The 14,508-nt window shown below is 35.2% G+C and overlaps 2 protein-coding genes across 4 annotated transcripts; both read left to right on the forward strand.

Moving 5' to 3' along the window:
• The first annotated feature begins 2,122 nt into the window (after positions 1-2,122).
• LOC108991019 lies at positions 2,123-7,625 on the forward strand. Of its 3 annotated transcripts, none has more exons than XM_018965163.2 (6): positions 2,123-2,484; positions 2,947-3,058; positions 3,252-3,310; positions 3,413-5,170; positions 6,192-6,339; positions 6,748-7,625. In XM_018965163.2, the coding sequence occupies exons 2-6, from the start codon at positions 2,956-2,958 to the stop codon at positions 7,419-7,421; spliced, it is 2,742 nt and encodes a 913-aa protein (XP_018820708.1). In that variant the 5' UTR covers positions 2,123-2,484; positions 2,947-2,955; the 3' UTR covers positions 7,422-7,625. The 3 variants fall into 3 exon arrangements, with proteins under 3 accessions (XP_018820708.1, XP_018820706.1, XP_035538680.1); XM_018965161.2 differs by having other exon boundaries at positions 2,124-2,488; XM_035682787.1 differs by lacking the exon at positions 2,123-2,484 and having other exon boundaries at positions 2,799-3,058.
• Positions 7,626-11,412: 3,787 nt separating this feature from the next.
• LOC108991009 lies at positions 11,413-13,699 on the forward strand. Its single transcript, XM_018965151.2, has 2 exons — positions 11,413-12,766; positions 13,204-13,699. The coding sequence occupies exons 1-2, from the start codon at positions 11,607-11,609 to the stop codon at positions 13,214-13,216; spliced, it is 1,173 nt and encodes a 390-aa protein (XP_018820696.1). The 5' UTR covers positions 11,413-11,606; the 3' UTR covers positions 13,217-13,699.
• The last annotated feature ends 809 nt before the right edge of the window (positions 13,700-14,508 follow it).

Below are 14,508 nucleotides of genomic sequence, written 5' to 3' on the forward strand. Positions count from 1 at the left end.
GGAAAGAAAAATGACTATTCCTTAGATGTAAAAGACCCGATTGATTTACAACAAGTCCTTTTATGGAATCATTCTCTTGTGAAAATTGATAGCCAATTTGGATAGTGAGATGGGATGAAATGAGGTAATATTTGTATCCAAACGGATAGAGATATCTCTCTTTTATCTCAAATATATTTTCTGAAGTTTTCGTTCATGTTTTGAAGGAACCGGAAATGCATAAAAGATGATATTATCTGTCCTTTGCTACAATTAATTGAAGCTATTTGGCAGCTTCCTTGTGATTCAACGATTATAATGAAAAAACTTGAGTGACAAAAATGGCTTCTTCAATAATAGAGGCAAGCTTTAAGAATGTAAACCCAATCTGCATCGGCCGGTCTCGAGGAATTGCTGGATTTGTGTGGGCAATGAGCAGCTCTGATGGGGCCGGAAATGGAGCCGTGTGAATAGGCAAAACGCCATGGTTTCAAAGACAGAAATAATGGAGGAGGGGCAGGGCAGCCTTGGTTTCATGAAGACATTGCATGCGTCTTATAGTTTTTCGATATTGATTGTTGTTTGTGTCACCTTCTAACGTAACAGATTGAGCTGAGGGGTCAATTCATCGGTGCTGGGTTGTTTTCCTGGTGTTTGGCAACTGTTAAATTAGAAGACTTCAATATAAAAATACACCCGCGACATGAGTAATACTCATGAATTGTGCGTGATTTGTCTATTTAGAATTTATATAAATCATTTTTTATTATTAATATTAATAGTCTTGACACAATTTTTTAGAACTGACAACAAAATTGATTGAGTATTAATCGAATCGAAGTAATTGAAGATTTGAGTATATAGAAGGGGAAAGAAGGAGAAGGAAAAGGCATTTGATTGATTGTTTTATTTTTTGTATATCATTCATGAACTGAAATGTGACATTTTATATTGATACCTATAATCTCAAGATTTATTTAGCTAATTGGCTTTTTAAAGGCATAAATAAAGCCATAGATTCGAGATGGAAACTCCCATTTTACCATATTATCGTATATTTGGAATGATGTTTACTTATTTCGACAAAGCTACATATAATTTATGTAGTTTTTGAAATAAACATTTTATTTTTATTGCGTGACATGATCTGGTTATGTGTTAAATGGCCAATGTTATATAAATTACTAATAATTTTAAAAAGATTATATCGATAAATACTATATAATATTATTTTTACCATACATACCTCTTTTTATTTTTTTATGTATTTTTTGTTGTTAGTGATAGAAAAATATCATGTTTAAAAATCTAGGCACTCTAAAGTCTTGTTTGTTTTTCAAAGGAGAAGAGATGAGATTAGTTGAGATAAAAGTTGAAAATTGAATAAAATATTGTTAAAATATATTTTTTAATATTAATTTTATTTTAAAATTTTAAAATTTAAATTATTTATTTTATTTTATGTAAAAATTTAAAAAATTTATAATAATTAAATAAAATTGATATGAGAATGATTATAAAAATAAACGAGTCAAATTATTACCATGAGTGACAGTAATCTCTCTCCTACTTCTCGTAGGCACAATGAAAAGAGAGACATTCCATTGATTTCTGGTAGATTTAATAAAAACAAGGATTCTAGCAAAAACAAAAACAAAAACAATGATTAGGCCTTGTTTATATTCGTAATCTATCTCAACTTATCTCAATTCATTTCATTTCATTATTACAATTTTCTTAAATTCTTATATAAAATATAATAAATAATTCAAATTTTTTTAAATCTCAAAATAATTTTTTTAAATTTTTACATAAAATATAATAAATAATTCAACTTTTATTATATTATTTACAAATTATTTCAACCCATTTTAATTTATCCTAATCCAAACCAGTCTTGAGTTAAACACTCACTCCCAATTTGAATTTTGAAGATTTGAACCCTTCAGGTTCCCCAGATGCACCGACCATTGATGATGTCTTGAAGGGCCCCAACCCAACTTTGAACGATACGTGGGGAGGAGGGTAAGAAAAGTATTGGCACTCGAGTGGACTTTGTTCGAGAGAGAGAGAGACTGCTCTTCCTCTGTAAATATTTAATGCTTGGGATAAAAAATAAATATTGAATTTTTAATATTTGGGTTAGCTAAAGCCTCATACAACCAAGCATTTTTTTAGCCCTTCCAAAATCTTTTGGGTTCTTTTTTCTTTTCTAACCCTCTTAGACTCTTTGTTTACCCGAAACCGATCTTCCTCTCTGTGTGCAGTGTGCGCATACATCCAGATTTTCTTCCTGTTTGGTTCATGTTCAGCTGAGCCTCACAGAAACAGTCGTGTTTCGTTTTTGTTGCTTATTTTGAAGGGTACCCATTTGAATGAAGTTGCTTTTATGCATCTACATTGTGCTTGTTGATTCCGAGAGCAAGGGATTTGAATGATTTGCTTTTCCTGCAAAAGGAGTTGGAGATTGAAGTCTGGGAAATGGGCTTTTGCTGATGAAATATTGTAGGTGAGGCATTGATTGGAACCACTCAAAGTTTTTTTTTTTTTTTGTTCCATTTTATGGATATCCATTTGAATGAAACTATGAAACCCCGACACAGACGCTCAAGGTCTTGTGCTTACTTAATTATGTATTAATTATGTATCTTTGCGGGATAGAGAAACTCTCTCTCTCTCTCTCTCTCTCTCTCACACACACGCACGCACGCACGCACGCACGCACACGCACAAACACAAACACACTACAGAAAAGTAAGGGTCTTGTGGAAGACACCTGTCTAAATGAGCAATGTGGAAAATATTTTGGGCTGATTTCTTGAATAACTTAACCTTTTGTCCGAACTGCTCATTTGCATTTTGCTATTTAAACTCCTTTGCACATAGATGAATCGAGCCATGATAAGATTTCCCATCGTTTTTGGTATGTTCTTTGGGTTTTGTGGATGAAGTGGTTTTCTTTTATAGTCAAAGAGGATGGAAGTTGAGAAAAGACGCTCGAAGGGAGGCTTCCTTAACTTGTTTGATTGGAATGGTAGATCTCGGAAGAAGCTGTTCTCTAACAATTCCGAATTACCTGGTATGATTCTATTCTCCAAGTTATTTTCCTTCTATAACAAAATTTATTATTTTAGTCTATGATCATGCTTATCATATCGATGTTTGTGCCCTACATTTTTGCTGATTCTCTCTTTTTATGCTCATGACTTTCTTTCTGGTCGAGTATGATCTTTACTCATCTATTCTTAAGTGTTCCTTCCATCTGAATGTAGAAGGACTGAAGCGGGGAGAAGAAAATGCAGAGAATGTGTCGAAGTCATGGTTCAATAGGGTAGGAAACTTCTCTCTCCCAACTGTTTTCCCCTTATTGTTTTCTAAAGGAATGCAACAAATAAAATTGTAATCGTTTTGTCTGCTATGGTCATAATTCCAGGTAGAGGTTGATGATAATGAAGCAAGTTCAAGTAATAAAGGAAGTGGTGATTATAACTGTGCTTCATCAGTGACTGATGATGAGGGAGGTGGGGCTAGAGCCCCTGGAGTAGTTGCCCGACTCATGGGTTTGGATACGTTGCCAGCTTCAAATGTCACTGAGCCCTGCTCAACCCCATCTTTGGACTCCTGCTCTTATAGACCATCCTTTTATGACAGGAGCAATCCTAATTTGGGGAGTGATTATCACCTCGTGGATTTCATGAACGTGCCCAATAAGCTGGAGAAATCTTCTTGGAATACTATAGGGGCAAGGGCACAGAAGCACCAGAACCGCCCTTTTGAGAGATTTCAATCAGAGACGTTGCCTCCAAAATTAGCTAAATCAATTCCAATTACGCATCATAGATTGTTGTCTCCTATCAAGAGTCCTGGGTTTATCCCAACCAAGAATGTGGCGTACATAATGGAAGCAGCTGCTAAGATAATTGACGCAAACCCTCAGGCATCTACCAAGAATAAAGCATCATCCCTAGGGTCCTCATCAGTTCCTCTGAGGATCAGGGATTTGAAACAGAAGTTGGAAGCTGGACATAGAACATCCAGACCAGAAAGATTCAAGGGACCCAGTGCTGTTAAGTATAAGAGTGGGCATTCTAATGATGGGAGCAGCAATGGATCTGAATGGAAATCTTTTACAAATTTAAAAAAGAGTGGTTCTGGCAATGTGAAGAATAAGGGAAAATTAGTTTCCCTTGCAGTACAAGCTAAGGTCAATGTTGAGAAAAGAAATGGATCAACTTCAAGTAGTAACAGGACTTTCATGAACCAGAAGGAAAAGAATGATGTGAAATCAAACCAGTCTTCCAAGAACCTGCCAAGCATGCAAAGGAGTGAACAGAAGAGAACTTTTGCGAACAGGACTAGCAATGTGCTTCGGCAGAATAACCAGAAGCAAAATTCTCTATCTAATAATGATAACTCAAGTTCAAAAACCTCAGTTTCTAATCAGCTAACAAGGACTCGGTCCTCCAATGGTTCTGTTGGGCCAAATAAGACTGTAAATAAGGTTGTTGTGAACTCTGAAACTGGGGCTAAAATGCTGAGCTCAGTGGCAATACCTACTGGAAAGGAGTTCCCGTTATCCACAAGGATGAAGGTCCCCCTAAAGAAAATGCCTGTAAGTGGAGAAGTTCGTCTTCGAAAAAGTCTCATTGATGTGTCATTGCTCAATAATGATGAAAGTTCTAGAAAATGTAATGTCGCAATCGATGGATGCACAAGTTGGGGTGCAGATAACATGAAACAAGGAATGGATGTAATTTCATTTACATTCACGTCTCCCTTGAGAAAATCCAGACTTGAAACAAACTCCTCTAGTTGTGTAATGGGAATAAATAACCACATCGGTAATGATTCTTTTGCCGATAGTGATCAGCCTCTTCTAAGCAATTTTAAACTATCTTCTCCTGGGCTAAATGCAATTGGTGGTGATGCTTTGAGTGTTCTTTTGGAACAAAAGCTGCAGGAGTTGAGACATAGAGTTGACTCATCACACTGTAACCTGATCAGAGAAGGGACTTCTGCTGATTTGGTATCAGGTTTTCAGGATTCAGATCCCAGTGTCATGAGCTCCAAATCAAGGGAAGAGAATAAGAGGCTTCAATTTGATCTGCTTAGACATAAATTAGATAGTTTATATGACTTAGACGGCTCTTCACTTGATGATATGGTGCAGAATGTGAACCGGCAGTGGCAGGTCTGTATCCTTCCCTTACATATTCAGTTGTAGCTATCATAGATTTTCACCCTTGGTTTTCTATTATCATGGGACAAATCAAATCTGCAGGTGCTAAGTTGTTAGTGTTTGGATTTCAGATGATAGTTTATCTCAACTAGAAACAACCAGTCAATGACATGAACTGCTTTTATTGGAAGAACAAAATTTAGCAAAGAAAATTCTCCCTGTAGCTAAAACTAGTTCATTTCAAATGGTACTGCTATTAGTGACCTTCTGAAAAGTTTAAATGCTAATAAAGATCCCATATCTGTCAAGATTTGCAAGCAAGTTGCCTTTGTAGCCACTAAAGGAATTTATCTGCTTCCCTGTGGTCTAAGAAGCAATCAAGTGGTTCTATGGATGTAAACTGTTGTTTGCTGCAAAAGTGGCGTCATTATTAAAGGTGGAGGAATTGGCATTTCCAGTGACATCCATTAATGTTTAAAACCGTTGATCATGTAAAAAGTGGTGGTTGGTTCTTCTGGTTCTGAGAACTAGTTTCTTTCCCGGTAAACTTAATTGTTCTCTTTGTCCTTCAGCGATATGATTGAATGTTATGGGTGGTAATTGGTCAAATACCTTTACACTAGAACTCATAACTCCAGTATATCCACTAATTATGTCATAGAAAATTCGGGTCTGTGTTTAAATGGTCAACCATGATGTTGGGCTTATTAATGTGTTTGGAGTTCATGTCCATCTTATGTGCAAGTGCAGACACTTGCTCTTACTAGTATAAGTTCATACTCTGGAAGTCACAGTTTACTGCAAAGTTCCAATGTCAGCTATTGGCACCCTTAAATTTTATCCATACGTGCCAACAAGTGAATCATAATCATAACTAACAATATTTAAATTTCCATAGCGTATTTTAGTGGGATTTCCTTTCTCAATTTCCTTTATATTTTTTTCCATCTATGATTTCAAATTATTTTTCGTACATTGAACATATGCTTGAAATATTAGTTGCAAGCTCTTATGTTCTCTTCAACGGTTTCAGGGATCTGAATGGATGGAAGTGCATAGCAGCTGCAGCAACAACAGTGCAACTGGAGAAGAACTTGATTGTCTAAACCCCAGGCCTGCTTCAAGTTTTGAACACTCTTTTGTCAGTGAAAGTGTCCCGGATAATAGCCAGAGTACCATTGGTAAATTTAGTCTTATTTTTCTTTCACTACACATGATAACGATACATATGAGATCAGAGCATAATTCAGTCATGTGAATTAATCTTATTCTCAAAACTAATCTTGAAAACTGTCAGAAAAAAAGGCCAGGAACCTATTGTGCGTAAGGAAGTGATGTCCAAGGAAAGAAAATAAAAACTATTGTTTCAGGGATGTAAGTTGTCACTCAATGGGGAAAGAATTTAAGTAATCGAAGAATATGTACCAGTTAGTGGAGTTTTGCATGATTTAAATTACTTTCACTGTGTAAGGTTGTATGAGAAAATGATGAATAATTTAATTTGGTAGTATATAAATGACTCTGAGAACAATGTTTTGTTGCCTTTGACCAAATGAATGTTATAACCACGACAGATACTTTTTTTTCAGAGAGCACAAAGTATTTACTGGAGCAAGCTCAAGAATCATCTAATTGGCACTCTACAAATGAATCTCTACAAGTGGGAGGTGAGATTGAATTATCTGACTCAGCCTGTTCCGTGTCTACAATGGATATGAGCAGAAAGCATGCAAGTAGAACATTCAGTTTGATGGGTTGTATGGGATCAAGCAACTGGGAACTAGACTATGTGAGGGATATACTCAACAATGCTGAGTTAATGTTGGAAGATTTTGCACTGGGTCAGACCGGTAGGGTTCTGGCTCCAAATCTCTTTGATCAGTTGGAAAATCAGGGAAATGGATCAGAAAGAAATGGAGAAGAGTACTACAAGCTTGGGCGAAAGGTTCTATATGATTGTGTGAGTGAATGCCTGGACTTGAGGTATGGGCCAATTCTTGCTGGAATCAGCAGCAAATCATTGGCCAACTCAGTGGCACTGTCAGGCAGGAAGATGTGGATTGCAGAGGAACTATATAAAGAGATTTTAGGTTGGAAAAGCATGGAGGACTTGATGGTAGATGAGCTTGTGGACAAAGACATGAGCATTCAGATTGGGAGATGGCTTGACTTTGACATGGAAGCATGCGAAGAAGGTATGGAGATTGAGAAGCAAATATTGGCTTCTTTGGTTGATGAATTGGTTTCTGATATATCGCATTAGCATAGATAGCTTTCTATTATTTTAATTTTATTGTGTCCAGGTGGTTTTGTCACCTAGCAAATCTTGTACTTCGTCCCTTTTCTTTTGGGTATATATATTATTCAAAAAGATGAAAAGCATCACAGATCATTCACTCTGGTCAGTAATTATTTTCCAATTTACAGTAGCTCCCAATATCAAATTGCAAATAATGTTTTGGTTAAATTTTTGTTCAATGGCACCCATGTTTTTTACTTCCTAAAATCGATTAGAACTATCCTGGTATTTCTTACATGAACCGAGAACATTCAATGAAAGTGGAGTGTGGTGCTGCAAATGGAGCTTGTTGGCACTGTAGTATACTTGATTAGTCTAGGCAACATGTAGCAGTGGTGGTGGCATTCACAGGAAAATTATAAGAGTGCTGTTGATGTTATGGTAGACAGTGGGGAGGTAATGGTGAACTACAGCTGGTTGGAAACATGTGACTTGTGCTTGGGGGGTGAAGGTGCCCTCAGCTTTGGTGAAAGGAGCTATATGCACCTTGCTTCCAAATCAGCCAATGCATGTAAAACTGGATCCTGTTTTACATTTCAAGTCATAACTTCCTGCACTCGACCTTAGTATATAAAGGTGACTTTCCAATTTCCAGAAAGTAATGGTGTCTATAGGGCCAAGGGCTTCCCTTTCGTCACCAATGCCCACGAGATTTAACCCATTGGGAGAATTTTTCCTTAAATTATTCAATGTGCACTTGTGAGAAACTTCTTGCTGAGAGGTTATACACTCTAAGATTAGTCGGGTTTTTATTCTCGGATCCTGGATGCCAATAGAAAAGAATAGTATCCATGATATTTAACATCTTTCTTTCAAAACACTTTCGAACTTAAAATCGGCTATGTCCACAGATTGTAATGATGGCAAGTAAAAGACATGAATCTCAAAGAAAAACATTATTGCCTTCCAATGTTTGATGCAAAAGGGTTTTAAAAAGTTCACAACTTTGTCCAGTTCTCAATACAGGCAAAAAGGGACCAATCTGGCCAAGGTTTAAACTTTAACGGGGGCTTAAAGGCTGGTGGGGCTCAATAAAGGATGTCTAATTTTCAAATAAACAAGGATGAACTAAGAATTCAATCCAAATAATTAATTCTCAAGGACCAGATAATTACAAAACCTCGTAAAGCTAAAAAAAATATGGTATGGAAAATAAGAAGACAAAATTGCGATGGGTTCATTTTTTCTGAGTGGTCATGGGCTTTATAATAAGCCTATTAACAGAATTTTCTTCCTCTCCTCGTATTTTCAGTGGAGACACTGCTTTTTTCGAGCTCTAATAAAAAATAAATGATATTTGTAAGGGTATAAATATCGTATAATTTTTTTAAAAAAATTAAATAAATATAAGATTAAAAAAATTATTATTTTTAATAGTGGATTCTATTCTTTTTCAAAAAGATTACGCAACACTTGTGTATTTTACGACTGTATGTAATATTACTTCTAAATTTCTAATAAAAACATATCTAAACACAAAATTTTTCAATAAAAAAAATTTTGAATTGGTCCCACCAACACCCATTTTATGAAGAGTACTACTATAGTTACAAAAATATTTCATAAAAATAAACTCACAAATTAGTGTAGTTTCATATGATATATTAGATCTAATTTACAATAAAAATAACTTTATAATCCGATATATCAGTTTATAAGTTTACTTTTATAAAACTCTCTAAAAACACATCTTCAAAAGTTTTTTTTTTTTTGATGGAAAAAAAAAAAAAGAAAAACATTCAAAAGAAAATTTTACATCCAAAGCCTACCCAAGTTTTTATTAAGAATTAAAACAGTGACCAAGTTTGAGTACAAAGGCACATGGCTCTTGATGTGGAGCATTCAGCATTTATGGGCATGCTGATGGGAAAGCAAGCAGGGTTTGTGATTCAATAGAGTTTTGAATGCTTAAATGTAAACACTCCTCACATGGCCATAGCATCGAAAAACGAATCTAAACAACATATCACGTGATTTACCCTCTTGTTTCTCACTTTCTTCCTCCACATAATTAGTTTTATATCAAATTATTCTTTCTCTCCTGTGATTCCATGAATCTGATCAACCTTTCTAGATTCTCCGTCGTTTACATTGATTTTATGTATCAATTTTCCACCATTTTATCATGAAAAAGAAAATTATCATAGAGATCATATCATCATCATGGATCACCATTCTTAATTAGAATTTTATCTATTTATATTTAGATTTTCTTTTTTTATTGATACTAGGTGTCCGAAAATAAAATTTCGACTAATGTTAGAATGCGCATGCTCTCGATAAGAAGTTTTACGCTAGTGCATCTCGGATAATTGTGGAGAAAAACTTCCTCTTCCAAGAAAACTTTTGAAATGATCAAGTTTATATAAAAGAAACGGAAGAAATAACTTCGAGACATAGATATTGTTAATGGGTTTATATGTCATGGTAAGCAATTTATTAGATGTTCATGGTACTAAACTTAAGGTGAGTTCTTGGGCTAAAGACCTTCAACTTAATTGTTACAAGATTTTGCCAAGATCAAGAATAACATTACCAAAAGGACAGTGCTACACCCATAAGGGAATCCACCTCCCACAATCACTGAATAGATTAAAAAAAGATTATTTTTTTCAAATATTTTTTTTAATTCATTAAAATTAAGTAAAAAAAAATACAATCGATGGCCACCTTACGTGGGAGAAGCATTTCACTTACTAAAATGGGAAAATTTTAACAAATTAATTGTTTTTTAATTTCTTAAAAGAGGATGTGGGCAAAATGCAGATGCTGAAGGGGCTATGAAGACTGAATAGAGTGCTCAACCAATGTCAGGATTTTTATTTTATTTTATTTTAATTTATAATGGAGTGATGAAAACTCATTGCTTGCTACCAATAATTCTTCTTTCTTGGAGATGGGGAAACAAATGAAAAGTGGGCCTTCTCTCCTGCATTCTATAAATAATGTATACAGATAGATTAGTATGCATTTTGCTATATTAATGAATTGAATACTTTACCTAAAACAGATGATTGTTATAAATTATAATGATTAAATAGAGGGAAGGGTTACATATGCTGCTTCCTAGCAGCTGCCCAAAAGTTGGGATCCTATGAAGACAGCTACAACTCTGTGTTTCCAGGGTCTACCTACCTATACCTCATATAAAGTCAGATAGAAATTAGAAATAGTTTTTTTTTTTTTTAATTATAGTTTTAGGATGAGTACTCCAATTAAAAAAAATAGAGAAATTAATGTGAAAAAATTATATTTTTTAAGACCCTCTTTCCATTTTTATTTTTTTGGGTTTATACCAGCAAGGTTGGCAAAGCATTGAATTCTCAAAATATACTTCTAATTTGATCATGCAGAAGTTTTAAATTGATAAGACTGTCAGTTAATGTGAAATTGTTACTTGTTTCAAAAGAATTGATAAAAAAATATAAATTTTATTATTTATTTTATATCTTAATATTCTATTTATATGTGGGTTAGACTCTCTCTCAATAGACGATTCAATAAGTGAAATATTTAATTAAATGTAATAGTATAGAGTCAAGATTTGAATTCAAAACCTCTATTATGATATTAGATGAAATTATCATTTATCTAAAATATTTAAATTGATAAAAAAATTTTATTATTTATTTTATATTTTAACTATTAAATAATTGGCATTATGAGATATTTCTAGATCGGGCATGCATTAATGTCATTGATATTATTATACCATGATATTATAAAAGTAATAACAAAATATTATTATCTATTTTAGATTTCATCATTTTTTTTATATCAATTAATTTTTTTTTAAATGATTTATTTATAAAGTTCTATAGATATTTTTCGATTAAAAAAGACAAAATTCATTATAATATTAACGTTCATCAATACAAAATACAACTTTCTATTCACTCAATAATTCTCACATTATTTTTTAATATGAAATTAAATTATTAAAAAAAATGAGAGAATATTAACGTAGTGGCTCTAGTGGGATACTTTAGTAATTACAGAAGGACGAATGGTACGGATATGAAAAGGGCGAATGGCATTGAGGAAATAAAACACAAAAGCAATGGCAATTCCACTCTCAGACTCCCACTCTAATATATTTTTCCCATTTACCATGTTTTTGGGCCTCGCACAGATTGCTCCTTCCCCCACATGGCCACACGCGAAAACACAAACGCAATGAACCTCGATACTCCAACCTCAAACCCAGAGCTTCCGAATCCCAGCAATGCCGAAACCCAACCCATTTTTGAAGACATTGATAGCTCTTGTTCTACTCCTTATGTTAGCGCTCCCTCCAGCCCTGGCCGTGGCCCCGTCTCCGGCTTCTTCTACAGCGCCCCTGCAAGCCCGGTGCACTTTGGACTCAGCCTAGCATTGGCATCGACGACACAGCCTCGGTCTTCTTCGACGATGGATGACTTTGAGTTCTCTGCGAGGTTCGGGTCTAGTGGGTTGAGTTGTACCGGGTCCATGAGCTCGGCCGACGAGCTTTTCTTGAACGGGAAGATCCGCCCCATGAAGCTCTCCACTCACTTGGAGCATCCTCAGGTTTTGGCTCCATTGATGGATCTTGAAACAGAATTGGACGAGTATGAGCCGGCTCAGGTTGACGAGAGAGGCAGAGATCTGAGGTTACGCGATAAGTCTCTGCGCAGAAGAACCAGATCTCTGTCTCCGATGAGAAACGCAGGGTTTGAGTGGACAGAGGACGAGGATAGAGATAAAAATACAAGCTTTGAAGACAATAATGGTTGTTTGGAAGTAGAAGAGAATGAGAGGGAAAAGATCGAGGGGTTCTGTTCAGAGACAACTACTCCTTCGGTCTCTGCCTCGTCCTCGAGATCTTCGTCGGCTGGAAGGAGCTCAAAGAGGTGGGTTTTCTTAAAAGACTTTCTCAGGAGCAAAAGCGAAGGGAGAAGCAACAACAAGTTCTGGTCGACGATCTCGTTTTCTCCAACAAAAGAAAAGAAACCTGGAAACCAAACGCTTCCAAACCTTGTTTCGAAGGATAAAGACAGCAAGTTTACCAACCCGGTCACCGTGGCTTCAGAAGCAGGGAAAAGTAAGAGAAATGCACGAACTTCGGCCAAGAAAGCTGCCGGAAAGCCTGCCCATTGGGTCGGAAAACGGCGCATCCCCCCATCTCCGCATGAGTTGCATTACACGACTAATAGAGCACATGCTGAGGAAATGAGGAAGAAGACTTTCTTGCCTTACAAGCAAGGGTTGCTTGGGTGCTTGGGATTTAGTTCAAAGGGGTATGGAGCCATGAATGGTTTTGCCAGAGCTTTAAACCCAGTTTCCTCCAGGTAAATATCTCTGTTGGGTTTACAAAAGAAAAGGGTTGTACATTTTTTTTTTTTTGAGCCTTTATTATTATTTAGGATTTTTTTTTTAATGATTATCTATGTATTTATTGTTGGGTCTTTCTCTCTTTTGGCTAAAAGAGACACTGTTCCTAATTTAATAGGGTTCATGAAATTATATATGGAGTTTCTTTTATCTCCCCCACCTCCCTATTTGCTTTGTTGAGAGCTCTTGTACTTCACTTGTATCAGTTTGATATCGCACATGAGGAAGATAAATTATCAATCTTGTTCCTTATGGTTAAAACTCAAGAAATTTACAAAAGTTTCACTCAAAGTTGATGTAATTGTTGTACCAATAATTTGAGGAATTTTCAGAGTATTGTTATTGTAATCCAAATTGCATGATTATGATATAGAAACTTTATTTGGATGATTAGATCAATAATTTGATCCACATGGTCGACATAGCCAGACCTGTCTGTGTTTGGTACTCAAGTCTGAAGGGGGGGGCCCTCGCACCAAGCCATAAACGCATGAGGAAATGGACGTGTGCTTGGTTGTATGTTTCTGGCTCAAGCTCTTTGATTCATATGCGCATCTTTACATAAAAGAGGTCGTTGGGATTCTTTGAAATAGATTAGACGAGCCAATTTACTTCTGTTATATTAGTAGTACCCTGTTTTAGGGCCCCAAGAATGCAACTTGTTATACAATAATTTTCCTCTGATTGCATTTAAGCTAATCAACTAGTACATCTAGGTAGGTGGTGGTTGGAGGTGATAAAAGGAGGATTATGGTCTAAATTCAAATGGGGGCATGCTGTCTCTAGACAATGACAGAAAAAGAGTGTGGGGTTGATGAAACATTGACTTGATCTTGATCAATTTGTTTTTGTCTAATAATAAAAAAAAAAAAATCTGAAATTTCTCTTTTTAGTCTTTCCTTCTTTCTTTCCAACGTGAAAAGTACATCAATTTTTTGGATTTTTGAGACAGAAATGATTTTTACAATTCTTAAAAAGACAAGTTTTATGTAAATTCTTGAAAAAAAATATATATATATATTTTAAAAAAGTGTAAAAAATTTATTTTTTATTAGTGGATCCATTTCTCTTGAACAAAATCATGGTCCCCATGGCCATTATTATCCCAATTTCAATATTATCCCAGAAGTCAATAATAATGACAACAGAAAGCTTGGGTTGTACTCGAAAGATCTGTGTGAAAATTCCACTCCGTTCAATCACCAACTGGACTTGGAAAATGTTGGTCGATACCGGTCCCATCTCCAGTTATATGTCGGGGAATCCAAATATATATATATATATATATATATGACTATTCACTAATCAGTAATCCCTCTTCATGAGAACAAAATCACTACCTCCTCTCTACTACCCTTTTTTTTTTTTTTCCTGAGCAACTTTAGTTTTTAATTCCCAGAAGAGACCATGTTAAATCTAATGATGATGCATGCCCCTACGATGGGCATTCATTTGTGATGGAACTATTTCTGGTAATTTATACAGTAAGGTATGTGTTGGAAGTTCAGACTCTTTCTGCACAATGATTCATGAAAATAAGGAATCCACTATCTCTTTTGTTTTTGTTTGTTTTCTTCCTTAAAGACAAGTATACGTAACAAAAGTATAAAAGTGAGTTTACCTTAAAAAGAAAAAAAATAAGGATTATTATCCCTCTTAACTCCTTTTGCTCTGTCTTTATAGTTATTATAAATAATGG

Source organism: Juglans regia, chromosome 11 (assembly GCF_001411555.2).
Source record: "Juglans regia cultivar Chandler chromosome 11, Walnut 2.0, whole genome shotgun sequence".
Taxonomy (NCBI): domain Eukaryota; kingdom Viridiplantae; phylum Streptophyta; class Magnoliopsida; order Fagales; family Juglandaceae; genus Juglans; species Juglans regia.

Coding starts and splice junctions, on each gene's coding strand:
- LOC108991009 (XM_018965151.2), top strand. CDS start 11,607: ATGGCCACACGCGAAAACACAAACGCAATGAACCTCGATACTCCAACC.
- LOC108991019 (XM_018965163.2), top strand. CDS start 2,956: ATGGAAGTTGAGAAAAGACGCTCGAAGGGAGGCTTCCTTAACTTGTTT. Junction 3,059..3,251: donor TAACAATTCCGAATTACCTG/GTATGATTCTAT, acceptor ATCTGAATGTAG/AAGGACTGAAGCGGGGAGAA. Junction 3,311..3,412: donor CGAAGTCATGGTTCAATAGG/GTAGGAAACTTC, acceptor TCATAATTCCAG/GTAGAGGTTGATGATAATGA.